Source organism: Nicotiana sylvestris, chromosome 2, assembly GCF_000393655.2.
Source record: "Nicotiana sylvestris chromosome 2, ASM39365v2, whole genome shotgun sequence".
NCBI lineage: Eukaryota > Viridiplantae > Streptophyta > Magnoliopsida > Solanales > Solanaceae > Nicotiana > Nicotiana sylvestris.
Window position 1 is genome coordinate 212,995,990 of NC_091058.1, and position 20,808 is coordinate 213,016,797.

The 20,808-nt window shown below is 35.7% G+C and overlaps 1 protein-coding gene and 1 pseudogene across 1 annotated transcript; both read left to right on the forward strand.

The window, feature by feature from the left end:
* Positions 1 to 8,306: 8,306 nt before the first annotated feature.
* LOC104244372 (uncharacterized) lies at positions 8,307 to 9,395 on the forward strand. The gene has a single exon (XM_009799784.1). It carries the CDS (start codon positions 8,307 to 8,309, stop codon positions 9,393 to 9,395), a length of 1,089 nt encoding a protein of 362 aa, XP_009798086.1.
* A 7,193-nt stretch (positions 9,396 to 16,588) lies between these two features.
* On the forward strand, positions 16,589 to 18,396 carry LOC138886453 (uncharacterized; annotated as a pseudogene).
* Positions 18,397 to 20,808: the final 2,412 nt, after the last annotated feature.

The window sequence follows — 20,808 nt, forward strand, 5'->3', positions numbered from 1 at the left end:
ACAGGTGTCGCGCCTCCTTTTTTCCCTCCACGGAGAGAAGTCTGGGTTCCAACGTTCATGGGGGGTAATAACTCATTTCCTTTTTGGGAATTTGGGTTTTTGAAGAGTCACCACCTAGCGGATTATGGTGCGTTAGGGCACCTAGAGAGATTAACTCTTAGACTAGTTTGAATTACCAGAGATTAAGGGTAAGGGCTCGAAATAACCTTGAGGGAAAGGTGTTAGGCACCCCTCTCGATCCACAATGGTGGATCCCGGCCAAATTTATACTTATGAATTAGTCCTTTTAACAAATAAATAGTTTAAACACATACTTGCAAATAAAGGCATGTTTTGGAAATTGTATGACTCAAATAATGAGACAAAATGAAAAGACTTGAACAAGTTGCATATATAGAGAAAAGTGGAGTTTAAACATTGGGAATTGGGAAAGAGGGGTCCTAGGTTGGTTAGCCCATAGGATCACCCCATGCAATGCCTGGTAATCACTCCTCAATGAGGGGATACACGTGACATTAGTGTGTAGTCATCATATCCTTACTACCCAATTCCCTCCCCTTGGTCATAGGCTAAAGTGTTCTAGCAACCTTGAAAATGTCATATGCATGCACTACCCGTCCCTTCCTCGTGGCCTTGAGGTATTTTAGGACCTCTATTTTTGGACAGTTCTAGACTATCCTAAGGTATTTTAAAGGAGAAAAGTCTAAGTGCTAACCAAAAGAAATAGCACTGCACATAAAGAAGGAAAAAGTAATGGCTCACATTTTTACCTCCACAAGCAGAACAAATAAATGCATGTCTCAGATAATTGTTTTAGGTATTTAATAAAACTTAGAACATGATATCTAGGTGAGTATACAACATGAATTAGGACCAAGTGTCAAAGACCTATTAGCTTGCCTACTGATTTTAGGCCTGTGAATGTGAGCAGTCCCAAATAACAAAGCGTAGTTTTATAGTTACAGAGTTTTAATCGCCCTACAGGCTTGCCTAGGCATAATAGTGATGTCCTAAAAGCATGATATCTATTAGGAATGCAGTAAAATAGTGAGCAATTTTTAATCGGACAACTTGAGATCCTATAGACATGTTTGCTAGCGGTATTAATTTAAGGCATTGTTTGAAAACCCATTTAAAGAAACGGACAGATTGATTAAACCAATTCAGAATGAACAAACATGAATTGAACTAAACGGATTTCTACTAGAGCTTATTTTTATTCCTATAGGTATGGTATCTAATTATTGAAAGTTTACTCTTGAAGTTATAGGCATGATCTCTATTATTAAAGCCATTTAGAGCCTATAGGCATGGTTTCTAATATTGTGGCAGTAAAGCAAACATGGCAAACACATTCGAATTAACACAACCCTATAGGCATGGTATCTAATTATAAAGGTGATTTTAACCCTATAGGCATGGTATCTAATTATAAATCTGATTTTAACCTATAGGCATGATCTCTATTATTAAAGCCATTTAGATCATATAGGCATGGTTTCTAATATTGTGGCAGTAAAGCAAACATGGCAAATACATTTGAATTAACACAACCCTATAGGCATGATATCTACTCGATTTACCCAACATATATATAACTATCCACCCCTTTTTCACTAATCACCCCAATGTTGTTTACAATAATTATTACAAACTAATGAATTAAATAAAAATACATAAATAAACAGGAGTTAATCTATAGGGATCCTGCAGTAGGCCCAAGTGACTTCCCAAGCCTCCAATAGCCTCAAATACCTAAGTTCCATAGCCAATTTCGTGCCTAGGTGTGTCAAAGTTCCCTAAGGACCTCAAAGATCCAGGGGTAGTGCTCACACCTAGACCTTTTCTCAAATAATAACTGATTTAGGTGCAGTGTGGAAAGACCTGTTCTGACATGCTAGAGTTTAGAGAGATCTCAAGGATCTCAAGGCAGTACACATGTCAGAGGGGCAGAACCTAATATTCTAGGAGTAATGTGAGAGTGCATGATGACTTTGAAAGAGTTTGGTAAACAATAGAAAGAAGGTCTTAGTAATAGAAGGAATTTTATGAAAATCAGAACATAGTTAGAGTAGGAATAGTTTGAGAAAACATGAAGAAATTTTTTTTAAAAAAAAAATCATAAAGCAAGTCAGAGACCCCACAGTTTCAGAATAGACCTCACACATGGGAAAGAGGTAGGGACACCTAGAATGCACCTTAGTGATGGCAATCAAATACAGAGATTGTAGTTGCAAAGTTAAGTTGAGAACACATAGATTTTAGACACAAATAGGATCTCATTAGTAAAATAGAACAAGCTAGACTTAGATGAACAAACAAGACAAACACTTCATGAAACATTCAAGGTTTTAGAAATACTAATCATATACAGAGCAGGCATGATTTGGTCATGCTAGGTGAAATCATAAACACATAATGCAGCTTAGGACAGATTAGTGAACCAATTATTTAAAGTAGGATTGGCATGCCAAACAGTATAACAGCTATAGCCTTTAACAGAATAAGCTTAAACATGCTATGTGATACAGTAATCTAGGCATGCTAATTGAGTATTAATTAGAATAGCATATAAAATTGGAAATCACAAATTGATGAACTGCAGCAACAAAGGAAACACATAGTTTTGAATGTGAATTGAATCAGAACATATCAGTTAAGGAGAGAATACAGAGTACAGAGTAGAGATGATGCAAGTAGCCAGCCTTGGCTTACAGCCAGCTGGACTAATAAGAATTGCAAGGAACAGAAGAGAGTATAAAGCTTTTGAGAGTATAATAGTGTAGATGAACAAGTGTTCATTCCCAGAACTTAAAATAAGAGGGGGTTTATATAATAATCAAAAGCTTAACAAATAAGGTAAAAGACCAATTAAGTAGCAAATTAGGGAAGTTTGTTTAATCAATCACATATGTAAATCAGCAAGTCACTCCCTTAATCAAGGGGTAATCAAATCAACGGTAAAACATGCGAGGTATTTAAGAAAAAGAATAAAGTAAAGTTAGGGTATAAAGTAGGTAATTAGGGGTAAATGAATAATAGTTTCAATTAAGAAAATAATCAGTAAGAATCAGCAAAAATACAAACAAGGTAAGGGAAAATTAATTAAGGTAGGCAATTCAATCAAATCTAATAGTGAGGATTCGACACATAACTTTAACAAAACAAATAGTTAAAACGACACTGATTCAAGAAGAAAGATACAGGTCTTAACATGAATAGTCAGGATGAACACAAGCATATAAAATCAGTGAAAGGGTTGAACTAAGAAATTTAGTACAAGCATATTAGGACAAGAAAATCACGAGAAATCACAAGAACCCAAAGCAAGAACACAATTAGATGTACCAGTACCTAGAAACCAAACGAAGAACCCCAAAAATTAGGGCATTCAGTACAAGCGGGTTAAGGTTGTAGCAGACATACAAAATCAGTCAAAATATATGAGAAGTAGAAGATTAAACACAAAAAGTCATCAAAAGTTTGTAAAAAGAAATTCCGAAAACCCTAGCTTAGGAAAAGATGAAAATCACTTGAAAATCATACGATTCTTGTAAAGAATCTTATAGTTATTGTAAAAATCACATGAAACAAGCCCAAATCATCTCAGATATATATAGATCTAAGAGGTTTAGAAAAAGAAATTAGGGTTTCAAAGAGAACAACATAGGTGAAGAAATATGTTTAGAAATCAATAGATCGTAGTCAATATAGGATGATCTTACTCAGAATCACACTGGAATGGCTTGAAACAGGCGAGAGAGGAACCATAGATGCAAGTCAACTAGCCCTGGTCCCTTGAGGGCCATAGAGTTGGCAAGATTAACTTGAGGTAGGCCATTGGAGGCCTGTGAGGTGGTGAGAGATCATCGTAGACAACCATGGACGAGGGTCAGTGAGGTTTGATTAGGGTTAAGTTTGAGAGAGTTTCAAAGCAGAGAGGGGTTTCAGGCTGCAGGTAGTGTAGAATGATAGGGTTTGGGAAGAGGGGTCTTTTGGATTTATCTTAGGAAGGGTCGTTTGTGGCCGTTGATCTTTATGATCAACGGCCGAGATTAAAGGATATTGGGTCTGCATTGGGTCTTCAGGGTTTGGGATGGGTAATTTAATTGGGGATTGGGCTGGTAATTGAGTTAGATTGGGGCTGAAATTGAAAATAAAATAGGCTAGATTTTAAATAGCCACTTTTAATAGTATATAAATTATAAGAAATAATAAATGATTTCTAAAAAATACTTTTGTGTACTAAAATGATTTAAAATATTTGTTTAAAAGATCATTTTATGCATCAACCGTGTAATTATGCATTAGTAGGGCTATTATTGCAAAGATATGCAATTTAGCCTAAAAATGTAAATGCAATTATGAAAATGCACTAAAAATATTTATTCAATATTTTGGCATAAATAAAGAATTTAGATGACTAAATCACCACAAAAATAATTTGAAGGATAATTATTGGAAATTTTGTAAAAGAAGAGAGAAGAAATAAATCAATTTGGAGCTTTTAAAAATTATAGAATTATAAAAATGCTTATGCATGCTTATAACTACATATATGCTATTTTAAAAGTATATATATGTATTAAAAATATATAAGGAAAAATTGGGTATCAACAACTGCCCTTCTTCACCCGGGAAGGATGAAAGAGTTTTCGGGTAAAGAAATGATGGTCAATTTTGACCGGATGGGATGTTTTGAAAGATAGAGGCCGGACTCCAGTCGTCGAGTTGCCTACATATCCTTGGTCTTACAAGAATCAGGCCCTGTGTAGTTTTGGATTCATTGGCAGAATATATCGATGAAGTCATTGCAAGAACGGACACGGGATGCAAGAGCGGCTATGGTGAGCGGTTAATGTTTGAGACAGTTGAAGGAGCGAGGTCTCTCCTGCTAGGATAGCGGTTGCTTTCTAGTCACCTGCAGATAGAAAGATGTTTCCGACATGTATTTATGCGAAAATTTAAACATGATGCAGATTCCTTTTAGACCATGAAGATGTCTTTGGACGGTTAAAGATGACGTCCTTGGACCATGATGTCTTGGGCCATGAATTGTTTGGTGAGGGATTCACAGGCCATGAAATGTTGTTCTCGGTCCATGTAGATGGTGCCTCCGAACCATGACGCCTTTGAATAATGATATGCAAATCTGAGAGATCCTCAGGTCATGGCATGGTGTCTTCCGGCTATGAGAATGATTCCTTTTAGACTATGACACCTTTGGATAGATTGGCAATATTTTAGCCCATGATATGAAATAACATGATGTTAACAAGACAAGGTTTTAGTCTTGTGAAACGGAGGGTAGAGCATAGCCCGATTGAAAAGCAAATAGATAGTACTAGAAATAGAGCAATATTGGTGCAAAGAGGGACAATACTTAATCCCATGCAGATATGGGAGGCAAGGATTAGCCTCATGCAGATATGGGGAGGCAAAGATTAGCCTCATGCAGATAGGAAGGCATGGATTAGCCTCATGCAAGTACGGAGGCAAGGATTAGCCTCATGAGAGTATGGAGGCAAGGATTAGCCTCACGTAGATATGGAGGCAAGGATTAGCCTCATGCAGATAGGGAGGCAGGGATTAGCCTCATGCAGATATGGAGGCAAGGATTAGCCTCATGCAGGTACGGAGGTGGAGATTAGCCTTATGCAGGTATGAAGGCGGAGATTAGCCTCATGCAGGTATGGCGGCCGGGATTAGCCTCATGCAGATATGGAGGCAAGGATTAGCCTCATGCAGGTACAGAGGCGGGGATTAGCCTCATGCAGTATGGATGCGGGGATTAGCCTCATGCAGATATGGAGACAAGGATTAACCTCATGCAGATATGGAAGCAAGGATTAGCCTCATGTAAGTATGGAGTCGGGGATTAGCCTCATGCAGATATGGAGGCAAGGATTAGCCTCATGTAGGTACGGAGACAGGGATTAGCATCATGCGAGTATGCAGGACATGGCTTAGTCCCATGCAAAGAGCGAGTAGCAAATAAGAGTAGTATATGTCTTAGCTGGAGATATATTCGGTGTCTGATAGCTGGATTGATAGTGAATTTGCTTTATGTATACATTTGCGGATGTTATCGCTATGTCAGATATGCCTGCGTTCAAAGAAAAATTGTAAGTTTTGTGAGGGGAGGTTGGTTCGTGCCTCTGTCTGCTGGCCTTGCTTTATTCCGTTCTGGAGGCCTTAATTCAAAGTTTTCCCCTAGGTAACCTAACTTTTACAAAAATAGAGTTTCCGAAAATATGCAATTATTGATAAAAAAATAGAGTCCCTTTAGTCTGCGTATGAATAATAAAATATTCCATCAAGAGTCTTTTTTCTCTCGGTGCACGTTAGGTGCTAACTAACCTGCGCCTCGCCAGAAATGGGAGGAAAAGGACGACCCAGGAAGAACGCTAGCAAAACTCTACTGGTAGAAAGGAAATTAACCGATCTTAGCACAAGGGAGCAAGGAAAACAATCATCAAAAGCAAAAGAGAAAATTCAGGAGGACGAAGATATGGATCTGGAAAGTGATGATAAGCTAAATTGGCCAGATCTGAGCAACATAAGAGCAAGCTTGACAATGCCGATAAAGCCAAACACTATTGCGATGTCGGGGTTGAATACTGGAGCTAAAGGAACACATGCAACAATGAGTTTAGCTGGGGATGCGAGCACGAGTAGGCCACCAAGTAATGGAACAGTAAAAATTGATGCACCAAAAGAGCAGACCAGAGCTTCAAATGGAAGTGAGAAGAGCATGCAAGAGATGAAAGCAACACAGAATGGAAATGGGGGAAGGTCGTGGGCTGGGCTATTCAGTGAGAACAAACTTGTCGCCAAAGGTATGAACCTATCATATATCCCACCGGTGATACAGGATGGCGAAGTAGTTGTTCAATTGCTGGAAGAAGACATTACTGAGGAACAACAAAAGTGGAACCGAGCCCTAATCCTCTATGTGGTAGGAAACACTCCAATAATTGGGGCGATTGAGCGATTCATAGCAAACCAGTGGAGTAAAGTCAGGAAACCAAAGGTACTGTTCCACAATGATGGATATTTCATAGTTTTGATGAACAACTGTGAAGAAAGAGATGAAGTAATATTCAATGGACCGTATACTATGAATAGTAGACCAATTATCATGCGACAATGGAAGGAGGGATTTGATTTTAGTGAGGAGATACTCAAAATGATCCCTCTATGGGTAAAATTCCCTAAACTTCCACTTAGCTACTGGAGTAATCAAGCACTAAGTAAAATAGGGAGTGGCTTAGGAAAGCCTCTATATGCTGATGCATGTACTACTATGGCAGATAGAGTCTCGTATGCAAGGATGTTAATAGAAATGGACATTACTAGACCCTTACCAGGATCAATAAAACTTCATGATCCTAAAGGAATGGTGATTGAGCAGATAGTACAATATGACTAGAAGCCCCAATATCGCCAATTATGCTATCAAATTGGACATCAAAAGAGGCAGAACAAAGAGGATGGACAACAGAGAGGCAATAATCAAAAGCTAAAGCAAGAATGGAGGAAAACAAGGGTCTTTGATCCTAAGGTGGACAGAATTGATGCTCATGGAAGATTTCAGGAACAAATTGAACCAGAAGGAGAAGTTATGCCTAGGCAACAAGGAAAAGATAAGGAATGGCAGGTTGCTAGAGGAAAATCAGCATTAAAAAGCAAATGGAAATCAACAGAGAGGAGGAAGTATACATTGGAAATGCTTTTAAAGCTTCAGTTGACACAACTCAAAAAATTGTGCAACTATCTGAAACACAGGGGACAAGAGGGCAGAGAAAAAGAAATGAAGGTGATATAGATCCCAACATAAATACTTTATCATGATGAATATTATAACATGGAATGTTAGGGGTATGAATAATGTTTATAAGCAAAAAGCACTAAAAAATTTCTATAGGGAGAATAATGTAGTATTAATAGCTGTACTGGAGAATAGAGTTAAGGCTAATAAAGCTGAAGCAATAATGAGGAAGGTGTTTGGCAATTGGCAATAGACTGCTAACTATGATGAGGCACCTGGTGGTAGGATTTGGATTATTTGGGACCAAACAAAGGTGGAGTTTGAGGTAAAACAAGTCCATGAACAATACATAGCAGGACAGGTGGTTCTGAGTCAGTGCAACAACAAGTTCATATTTGTTGCAGTATATGGGAAATATAGCATACAAGACAGGAAGAGTTTGTGGACTAATCTGGAAGGAACTATAAGGGGAATACAAGACCCAAGCTTAATAATGGGAGACTTTAATAGCATTTTGTCTATATAAGATAGAATCATGGGGAATCCAGTTCAAGAAGGGGAAGTGACAAATTTCAAAAAATTCATAGCTGATGTTGGACTAGCTGAACTCAAAACAATTGGGAGAAATTACACCTGGACAAACAACCATGTCCATAGCAGAATAGATAGAATACTTGTCAATGCAGAGTGGATACAAAAATGGCCTAATATGGAGGGAACTATTATACAGCCAGGCTTTTTAGATCACTGCCCTCTAATGGTAACTGCTGCTGAATCTACTGGGAGGGGAAAAAGACCATTCAAATTCTTTAATTGCTTAGCAGGCCACCATAAATTTGATGATATTGTCAGGCAATGTTGGATGAAGATAAGTAAGGGAAAGCCAATGCTGAAGGTGTGGTACAAACTAAAACACCTGAAAAGGGATCTGAAGCAATTAAACAATGAGGAGTACAACAGTGTAGAGCCAAAGATCCAAGCAGCAAGGAACAAGTTGATGAACATCCAAATAGGAATGGCATCTCAAACTAATGATGAAGTGATAGCATTAGAGAAGGAGACAAAAGTTGAACTGGCAAAATGGCTGGAAGTGGAGGAAAGTATTATGAAGCAGAAGGCAAGAATCAAATGGCTTAAAGTAGGGGACTCTAACACAACTTATTTTCATGCTTGTGTAAAAAATAGGCAGGCAAGAAACCACATAGGCAGACTGATGGACAACACAGGAAAGCTTCTACAAAGTGCTAAGGAGGTAGAAGAGGAGATTCTAAGCTTTTACAAAAAATTACTTGGTACAGCAGCCTCAACACTACCAATAGTTGATCTAGATGTTATGCAGAATGGACACACTTTGAACAAGCAACAACAAATGCAACTAATCAAACCAATTACAAAAGAGGAAGTGCAAAAAGCATTACAGGGCATTGATGATAGCAAGGCACCGGGATGTGATGGATATAACTCCCATTTTTTCAAGAAGACATGGAACATAATTGGAGAGGAAGTTACTGAAGCAGTGCTGGAGTTCTTTGAAACTACTGAAATGTGTAAAGCTATAAACTATACAACCATTACTCTGATCCCTAAGGTAAAGAATCCAGCTAACATCAAGGAATGCAGCTAATCAAACCAATTACAAAAGAGGAAGTGCAAAAAGCATTACAGGGCATTGATGATAGCAAGGCACCAGGATGTGATGGATATAACTCCCATTTTTTCAAGAAGACATAGAACATAATTGGAGAGGAAGTTACTGAAGCAATGCTGGAGTTCTTTAAAACTACTGAAATGTGTAAAGTTATAAACTATACAACCATTACTCTGATCCCTAAGGTAAAGAATCCAGCTAACATCAAGGAATTCAGGCCTATATATTGCTGCACAGTCCTATACAAGATGATATCAAAGATTTTAACTGCAAGGCTACAGGAAATCATGCCAGAAATCATAGATAACAGCCAAACAGCTTTTGTATCAGGAAGGATGATTACTGATAATATTATCATGGGCCATGAACTAATTAAAGGATATGGAAGAAAGAGCATATCACCTAGATGTATGCTTAAAATTGACATGCAAAAAACATATGATTCGATGAAATGGGTGTATATTGAACAAGTGATGAAGTTGGGGTTCCCTGAGAAGTTTGTTAGATGGATAATGCAGTGTATAACTATAGTAGCCTATACTTTATTAATCAATGGACAACCAACAAAACCTTTTGAGGAAAAGAAGGGACTTAGGAAAGGTGACCCTTTGTCACCAGTCCTGTTTTTTATTGCAATGGAGTATCTGAGTAGGCTGCTGAAATCAGTAAAGCAGGGGAAAGAATTCAAATACCAACCTAAGTGGGCTAAAGTCAATTTAGTGCACTTAGGTTTTGCTGACGATTTGTTACTTTTTTGCAGGGGAGACATAAAATCAATACAGACATTACACCAACAATTCAAAATCTTCTTTGGAGCATCAGGGCTAATAGCAAATCCAAATAAGAGTTGCATATACTTTAGTGGTGTGGATATCTTGATTCAAAGGAAAATCATGGACATGTTAGGATATACTAAGAGAGAACTACCCTTCAGGTATTTAGGGGTACCACTGAGCACCAAAAAGCTATCAATAATCCAATGTGAGCCTCTAATTAACAGAATGCTGAGTAGAATACAATGCTGGACAACAAAATTTCTATCCTATGCTGGAAGAGAAGTGTTAATCAAGAGTGTATTGGTTGCAATCTAAAACTTTTGGGCTCAGATTTTCATCCTCCCTAAGAAGATCATACAGTTCATCAACACTATATGCAGAAGATTCTTATGGTCAGGCAATGTAGAACCTACAAAGAAGGCACTATTTGCATGGGAAAAACTATATTGTCCAAAGGTAGCAGGGGGTTTAAATTTCATCAATGTGGAGCTATGAAATAAAGCAGCTATATGTAAACTACTATGGAATATATGCAAAAAGAAAGACAAGCTCTGGATTCAATGGGTCAATATATATTACATAAAGGGTAAACCACAATGGGACACAACACCAAAGAATGCATCATATGTCATATAGCAGATCTTCAAGGCAAGGAAGTATTTTGACATTGCTGGATATACAGAAGAGGAAGTGAAGAAGATGGAAAATTTCTCTATAAAGCACATGTACAAAGCTATGCAAGAGGAATTTCAGAAAGTACTATAGAGGAGATTAATATGCAACAATTATGGATTACCAAAGTGGAAGTTCATGTTAAGATTGACAATACAGTAAAGGCTAGAAACAAAAGAAAGGCTAGCAAGATGGGGGATACAGATTGATACCACATGCTCACTATGTCAAAGAGAATCTGAAACTGTGCAGCATCTATTGTTTGAATGTGAGGTGATAGCAACCATATGGCAACAACTCTTAACATGACAAGGAATTCAAAGAACAAAGTTAGGATGGGAGGAAGAACTGGCATGGATGGAAAGAAGAGCTAAAGGTAGAAGTGGAGGAGCAGAATTATGCAGAATGTCCTTAGCAGCAGCAGTTTATCATATTTGGCAAGAGAGGAATAACGCTATATTCCAGCAGAAGAATAGACCAGCTAATGCCATAGTTAGATCAATCATCCAGGAAATTCATGTTAGAGCTACCATGTTCCCTAGGCTAGTAAGGACGATGAGCAATTTGAATTGGTACCCTGATGAAATGTAACAGTACAAATCACAGGGAAGGACAAGAGTAGAAAGGGTAGTAAAATCCTAACTGGGGTTGCATGTCCAGTGGGAGTATAGAAAGTAGGAATTCAATTTTTGCTATGCTGTAAATATTTACACTTGGTAAATAAAATCATTTAATTACCAAACAAATAGAGACCCTTTAGAAACATATTGATATATCAAGTAATTTTAGATGAACTAGTGACTGTAACACATCTCAAAGGCATTGCAACTCTCTCATGTTGGAATTTTGAGGGTCCTCCTCAAAATTCTGCCCTAGTTTCTTAACCAATTTCTGACTTTCTGGCATGCGATGGCGACGGCTGGACTTGCTCTGGAATTTTGAGGGTCCTCCTCAAAATTCTGCCCTAGTTTCTGATTTGGGGGGGGGGAATGGAAATTTTATTATGATATGACCGAACCCATAAGGCTGCCTACCTATCCCCTCTTAAATGGGAATCAGGTCAAGCATAGTTCAATTACATCAGATGAGGAAATGTAAATTATCTAAGCATAGTATCTCTTGATTGCGTTTGAATTGATTGGTTTTGTCCAAATTTTTCCATCCATTTCTGCAAGTATGAGTGCTCCTCCTATTAGTACCCTGTGAACCATGTAAGGACCTTGCCAGTTGGGAGAGAATTTTCTTTTGGATTTATCTTGATGTGGGAAGATCTTCTTCAGCACCAACTGTCCTGGTGAAAATTGCCTTGGTTTGACCCTTTTGTTGAAAGCTCTAGACATTAAGTTCTGATACAATTGGCCATGACACACTGCATTCATCCTCTTTCCATCGATAAGGGCCAATTGTTCATAGCGACTCCTTATCCACTCTACATCGCTGAGTTCAACTTTCTGTATGATTCTTAAAGAAGGAATCCCTTTCTCGGCTGGGATGACAACCTCACTACCATAAACCAACATGTAGGGAGTTGCCCCGGTTGATGTGTGAACTGTGGTGCGGTATCCCAACAAAGCGAAATGTAGCTTCTCATGCCATTATTTGTGGTTTTCTACCATCTTCCTTAGTATCTTCTTGATGTTTTTGTTGGCGACTTCTACAGCTCCATTCATCTGAGGTCTGTAGGCTGTGAAATTCTTGTGCTTGATTTTGAAAGTTTCACACATGGCTTTCATCAAATCACTGTTGATATTGGCGGCATTATCAGTAAAAATAGACTCGGGAACTCTGAATCGGCAAACAATACAATCTTTGACAAAATCTGCAATGACTTTGTTAGTCACAGCTTTGTAAGATGCAGCCTCTACCCATTTTGTGAAGTAATCAATGGCTACCAGAATAAACCTATGTCCATTTGAAGTAGTAGGCTCAATCGGACCAATAACATCCATTCCCCAGGCGGCGAATGGCCAAGGTGAGCTTGTTGCATTGAGCTCGTTTGGCGGCACTTTTACCATATCGGCATGCACCTAGCATTGAAAGCATTTGCGGACATACTGGATGCAATCTATCTCTATGGTCATCCAAAAGTAACCGGCCCTAAGTATCTTCTTAGCCAAGACAAAACCATTCATGTACGGGCCATAGGTCCCGGCATGTACATCCTCAAGTAGCTTAGAAGCTTCCTTTGTGTCGACACATCTTAGCAATCCCAAATCAGGAGTTCTTCTGTACAACTTTCCTCCCCTGTGGAAGAAGTGATTGGACAATCTCCAGAGTGTGCATTTCTGAGTGTGGTTTGCATGCTCCAGATATTCTCCCTTTGACAAATACTCATTGATGTCATGGAACCAAGGCTTTCCATCCATTTCTTCTTCAATATGCCGGCTGATTATGGATCCTCACCGGAATGGGATCAATATAATTCTTATCTGGATGTTGTATCATGGATGACAAGGTGGCCAATGCATCGGCAAACTCATTCTGAATTCTGGGCACATGTCAGAATTCTATCTTCGTGAACCTCTTTCTCAATTCCTGCACATGGTGCAGATATGGCAATATCGTGGAATTCTTGGTGGCCCACTCTCTTTGTACCTGGTGCATAAGCAAATCTAAATCACCTATTACCAGCAACTCTTGAATGTTCATGTCGATTGCCATGTTGAGCCCTAGTATGCAGGCTTCATACTCCGCTATGTTGTTGGTGTAAGGAAATCTGAGTTTAGTAGATACCGGATAATGTTGACCCGTTTCTGATACCAAAACTGCTCCAATGCCTACTCCTTTGAAATTTGTAGCTCCATCAAAGAACATCCTCCAACCATCGTATGCTTCGATAATGTCTTCCCCTACAAATGATACTTCTTCATCAGGAAAATATATTTTCAAAGGTTTGTATTCTCCTTTCACCGGGATTTCAGCAAGATGATTTGCCAATGCTAGTCCTTTGATTGCCTTTTGAGTTATATAAATGATGTTGAACTTACTCAACAGTATTTGCTACTTGGCTAACTTCCTAGTAGGCATGGGTTTCTGAAATATGTACTTCAGAAGGTCCATCCTGGATATGAGGTATGTAGTGTAGGCATATGAGTAATGCCTCAATTTTTGAGTTGTCCAGGTCAAAGCACAGCAAGTGCGTTCCAGCAGAGAGTACAGTGCTTCTTAAGGTGTGAACTTCTTACTCAGGTAGTAGATGGCCTGCTCCTTCCTTCCTGTCTCGTCATGTAGTCCCAAAATGCATTTGAAGGCTCTATCCAACATAGATAGATAGAGTATCAAAGGCCGCCCTAGTTCTGGCGAGACCAGAACTGGTGGTGTGGACATGTACTCCTTGATCTTGTCAAAAGCTTTCTGACAACCCTCTATCCAGCTTGTTTCGACATCTTTCCTCAGCATCTTGAAGATGGGTTCACATATGACTGTGGATTGTGCTATGAATCGACTGATATAGTTGAGATGTCCTAGGAAGCTCATCGCGTCCTTTTTGCTCTTAGGTGGTGGTAACTCCTGAATAGCCTTGACTTTAGACGGATCCAGCTCGTTCCCTCGATGACTAACGATGAATCCCAATTACTTTCATCCAGAAACCCCGAATACACACTTTTTGAGGTTCAGTTTCAAGTTGTACCTCCTTAGCTTGTCAAAGAACTTTCTCAAGTCCGCTATGTGATCTGCGGCCCTCTTGGATTTTATAATGACATCGTCCATATATACCTCTATTTCCTTGTGTATCATATCATGGAAGATGGTTTCCATGGCTCTCATGTACGTAGCCCCATCATTCTTTAGACCAAATGGAATCATCTTGTAGCAGTATACCCTCCAAGGTATGATAAAAGTTGTTTTCTCCGCGTCTTCTTCGTCCATCCAGATCTGCTGATAATACGCGAAGCAATCCACAAAGGATTGGAGTTCGTGCTTGGCGCAATTGTCGATCAAAATGTGTATGTTTGGTAGTGGAAAGTCATCCTTGGGACTTGCTCTGTTTAAATCCCTATAGTCAACACATACCCTGACTTTTCCATTTTTCTTCGGAACTGGCACAATGTTGGCTAACCAAGTTGGGTACTAAACTACCCTGAGAACCTTAGTTTTGATCTGCTTGGTAACTTCCTCCTTGATTTTTAAGCTCATGTCTTGTTTGAACTTTTTGAATTTCTGCTTTACTGGCGGACACATGGGATTAGTAGGCAACTTGTGAGCCACTATGGACGTGCTAAAACCGGTCATGTCATCGTATAACCATGCGAAAATGTCCTCATACTCTTTTAGGAAGCAGATGTACTCTTCCTTCTCTATTGGTGACAGGTAAATGCTGATATGGGTTTCCTTGACAGCCTCGACGTCCCCCAAATTTACTGCTTCGATTTCATCCAGATTGGACTTAGGTTTATTCTATAAGCTTTAAACCTCCCTGACAATTTCCTCGGGTATTTCATCTTCTTTATCTGAATCACTATTCTCATGTTGCGTTGCCTTATTACATGTCACAGTCACCGATTCATCAAGAAAAATAATAATAACGCTATAGAAAGAAAAAGTGTAGAAATAGTAATGAATAATAAAGAGCAAATGCATTTTAAAAAAACTGATAAACATCCAGACAAATACAGCTCGATGAATCAAGCATTTATTTTGAAACAAGTAAATCTTAAAATCAAGTTACTGGAAATTTTAAATGGCTAGAATGGCTATAGAAGTAAAATCTACCAAGCTACCCAGGGACTCGGTGGGCCCGGGATGGTGTGGCAGTCCAGTTCCTGAGAACAACTCCCTTAAACTCTATGATAAACAAAGAGGTTAGAGGGAATATGTTTAGTAAACACATGATAAGGATAAATAGTAAATCTGAATGAACAACCACACGTATTTATTAGAAGAAAATATTGACTACAAAATACTTATATTATATATCTTTAACAGACTTAATAACGATGTTAAAAGAAAAATTTATGATATTTTAGTTACTTTTGAAATAATATATGTAATGGAACAAGCATTTACAGAACTAATTGTATCACAAGATTAGATATATTAGATCTATATGAATTAGATTTATATTCAGATTAATGATCACATATCAAGTTAATAAAATCTGTTTATAAATGAAACATAACACTTTTCATTACATAAGATTCTATAACACCCAGAAATGGAAACTTCTTAAAAACCTCAGTAACATAAATAGAAAAATAGATTGTGTTAAACACAATATTAAAACCTGCAAAGACATAATTAAATATAATAGATTACGTAATAAAGCTTTATTAACTATAGAGAAAGAAATTGAATTTTATAGAGATAATCTTGAGACTTATCAACACAGAAAAATAATAATTCTTACAAATATTAAAACAATGAATATATGTATCAGCAGGTATACATCGCAATATTAAAATTAAAATGACCCCCCCCCCAATTTGGTATCAGAGATATGACAAATAAACATATACTTTAAGAAACAAAGCCATGGAAAAGAACACTGACATTAATAGTACAAATTTGCAAAAAATACCCATAAACAGTGAGACAATTACAGAAAATACACAGATTAAAATAATTAAAAAATCAAGAAAAATAAGGAAGAAACTGAAAAAAACTATACCTAGAATATGAATACCTAAGTATTACAAAAACAAACAAAGCTAGGCTATCTGGATTAATCGATATAATATCTAAAATAGAATATAAATATATTTGCTATCTTAAAAAGAAAAGATGAATAAAGAAGAGTTCGCACTAGAAGCGAAAACATATGAAAATCCAGAAGGATTAAAAATAACAATAATATTTTCCAACTTAGGAAGAAGATACAAGAAAATAGGAAATAACCTGAACTTAATGTTAAAAAAAGAAACTGTAAAACTAGAAGATAGTTTAACCACAATGGTTAGAATAACAAAAGAAAACGAAGAAATAGACAGAAAAAGAGAAATAAAAGAAATACAACAGCAAGCTAAAGAAAAAAATACAACAGATAGAAGAAGTAAAAAACACTAAGATAACAGAATTAGAAAAAGAATTAGAAATGCTAAAACAGCTATACGCTAATAAACTAAAAGAAAAAGAAAAACGTAAAGAAGAAGAACAAGAGCTAAAACTGACAAATGAGATAGAAAAGTTCAAATTACAGTTAGAAGAAATACAGGATAATCCACCAAAAATAAGCATGAACGAAATAAATGACCAAAGTGATAACGACACAAATCTAGGAGAAGACTATTCAAAAACAAGTGAAACATATACAGAACTAATAGAAAAAACGGAAAAGATGAAAACAAATCCAGAAATAAATACAGGAGATATGATTGAAGATAAACCAAGCACATCAGGAGTAAAAAAATCCAAGACAACTAAACCCAACCTATTACAGAGTAAGTTATGATTCATATGATAGAAATAAAACATTATGGGATAAAAGGCTAAATAGGAAATGGACATCAAGACAGATAACTGAACAATGTAATTTTTTAGATTTAGATTGTGTAGCAGATATAAATAAAATAATCCAATTATGGATAGGGTACATCTCCAAACAACTAATAGATAATAAAATTGCAATAGCTGAAACACCAGGATATATAGAAAGAACACTTATAGGAACGGTAAAACTATGGTTACAAAATTTATCAAGTGAAAGCCTAGATACATTAAGAAGTAATAAAAAACTTGATGGAACAACAGCAACAACAGTGACAGATATATTGAATAAATATGAAATAGCAATAAGAAATGAGTTTAGTAGTATGACAACAGAAGTAGAAGAACAAAATAAAGAAAAAACTACAAATAGAAATTTGATGACAAAATTAGCAATATGTAATATGTGTTATATAGACGAATATACTTGTGCATTTAGAGACTATTATTATAAAGGAACATATAGTCCAGATGAAAGTAAGGAAATAAGAAAATTATATTTTACAAAATTACCAGAACCGTTTAGCTCAAAAATAATAAAAAATTGGAATGAAGCAGAACTAGCAGATACTCTAGGAGCTCGAATAAAATTTCTACAAAACTGGTTTATAGAATTATGCGAAAAGTATAAAGAAAATATCAAAATGGATAAAATATTAGTAAAAAATTTGGCATGCTGCAAAAGTAGAATAGCACCCCAATTTGGCTGCACAGATAAATATTACAAAAAAGAAGGAAAGAGAAAGAAATTTAAATCAAAATATTCAAAATATAAATATAGGAAACCAAGAGGAAGATATTATGTAAAAAATTATAAACATAAAAAACCATATAGGAAAAAGAAAAAACTAACAGAATGTACTTGCTATAATTGTGGAAAGCTAGGACACTTAGCCAAAGATTGTAGATTACCAAAAAACCCAAAGAAAAAACAAATTACCGAAATAATGATAGATAATGATAAATATACACAAATAGAATATGTAGATTATGAATTAAGCAGTGAAGACAGCATATATGAGATATCAGAAAACGAGTTCCCCGAAAATGAAAAAGAAATAGACAATAATAATATAGAAGAATCAGACGAAGAAAGTAATGACTGAAAAAGATATACAAATTATACAACAAGAAGAACACCAAGATGAACAATCTTCAGAACAAAAAATAATATTTGACGCTAATATATTTGAACAAATAAAAGGAAAAGAATTGGATCTAAGCATAGACAAAATATTAGAAGTACCAACAATAAAGAATTGGTTTAAAAGACAGAAAGAAGAATACTATGTAGTAAGCCAAAGAGAACATATAATAGATTGTAAATACATCAAAGGTAAAGCACAAATACCAATTTTAAATAAAAAACTACTAAATAAAGAAATACAAGATATAAAAGCAAAAAATCCAATAAAATATGTACACTTAGGAGGAACGGAGATCCTAATAAAAGCATGTTTTAGGGAAGGAATAGATACCCCTATAGAAATATACTTGGCAGATGATAGAATTGTACAACCTATAGAAAAGAGTATAATAAGTGTCGTAAGAGGTAACTTAATATACCAAAAATTTAAATTTATAGTAAGTGCCAACTATTCAGTAGCAATAGATGATAAAAATATAGATAAATCATTAGTGCTATACTGGAAAATGTCTGGAATAGAATTAGCACCAGGAAGTAAAATATTCACAGCAAGATGTAAAAATCTATATGTCTTAACAACAAAACATAAGATAACAGCTAAAAATAAAATAAATAAAATAAAAATAGAAAATCCATTCGAAAGAATAGTATCAGTTATAGACAACAATGATTACAGTTATACAGAAATAGACATGGATGAAGATTTAGAAATAGTAAAAGAAAGATTAAGCACATCAAAACGAATAAATAATGAAATGCCAGAAACATCATCAAGAAGTACATCAAGAAGTACATCAAAAAGTCCACAAAAATTAATAGAACAAAAAATAGAAGAAATAAACCCACACCATTATTATATAACAGGAATAATGGACCAAAGAAAATATTTAATATTAATAAATACAGGGCAGGAAGAGAATTATGTTATAAGAGAATTAATACCAGAACAAGAGATAGTGACAATAGAACAGCAAAATTCAGAACTACCAAAAGCGTTAAGAAAAAACGAAGAAACAACTGAAAAAGAATTAATTATTGGAGGAATACCAATATTAATAAATTTTAAAATATATCAAGGCGATAAAAACATTACACTAGGAATAAAATGGTTAGAAAAAGTCAAACCATATAAATTAGAAGATAGACAATTAACGATAAGTTATGAAAATAAGAAAATAATAATAAAAAGAACTTTGATATAATGCCAAAGATATACATACTTGCCAAGATAATAGTAGAAGGATATTATAATAGATACTATACACCTATGATGGATACAGGAGCAGAAGCTAACATGTGTAGACATAATTGTTTACCAGAAAGTAAATGGGAAAAGCTAAAAAACCCCATAGTAGTAACAGGATTCAATAATGAGGGAAGTATGATAACATACAAAGCAAGAAATATAAAGATACAAATATGGGATAAAATATTAACCATAGAAGAAATATATAGTTATGAATTCACAAATAAAGATATATTATTAGGAATGCCATTTTTAGATAAATTATACCCACATATAATAACAAAAACACATTGGTGGTTTACTACCCCGTGTAAACAAAAATTAGGAGCAAAAAGAGTAAATAATAAAGTAAGAAAAACAACACCCTGGATTAAAGGAAGTGAAAAGATTACCCAAAAATTAGAAAATGTAATACAAAGCAACCATAATATAGAGATAATCATTTTCTCAATAAATAAAATAAAACTACTGCAAGATAAATTAGAATTACTATATAATGATAATCCACTCCAAGGATGGGAAAAACATAAAACAAAAATAAAGATTGAACTAATAGATGAAAATAGCATAGTAACACAAAAACTTTTAAAATACAACTTTAATGATTTAACATAATTTAAAATGCATCTAAAGGAATTATTAGACAATAAGTACATGCAAGAAAGTAATAGTAAACATACTAGCACGACATTTATAGTAAATAAGCATAGTGAACAAAAACGAGGAAAAAGCCGTATGGTTATAGATTATAGAAATTTAAATGCGAAAACAAAAACATATAATTATCCGATACCAAATAAAATACTAAAATCAGACAAATACAAGGATATAACTATTTCAGTAAGTTTGATTGTAAATCAATATTTTACCATTTAAAACTAGAAGACGAATCTAAGAAGTTAACAACATTCACAGTACCACAAGGATTTTATGAATGGAATGTATTACCATTTGGATATAAAAATGCACCAGATTACTTATCAAGACAAAAGTACTCAAACTGATGAGAATCAAGAATCGAAAGATATATTTGCAATCCTTACTACCCTATCATTACAGATGGATAGTATGGGCAAAAGATTACAACAGCTAGAAAGTCAGCAGCATGACTATAAAAATGCGGAG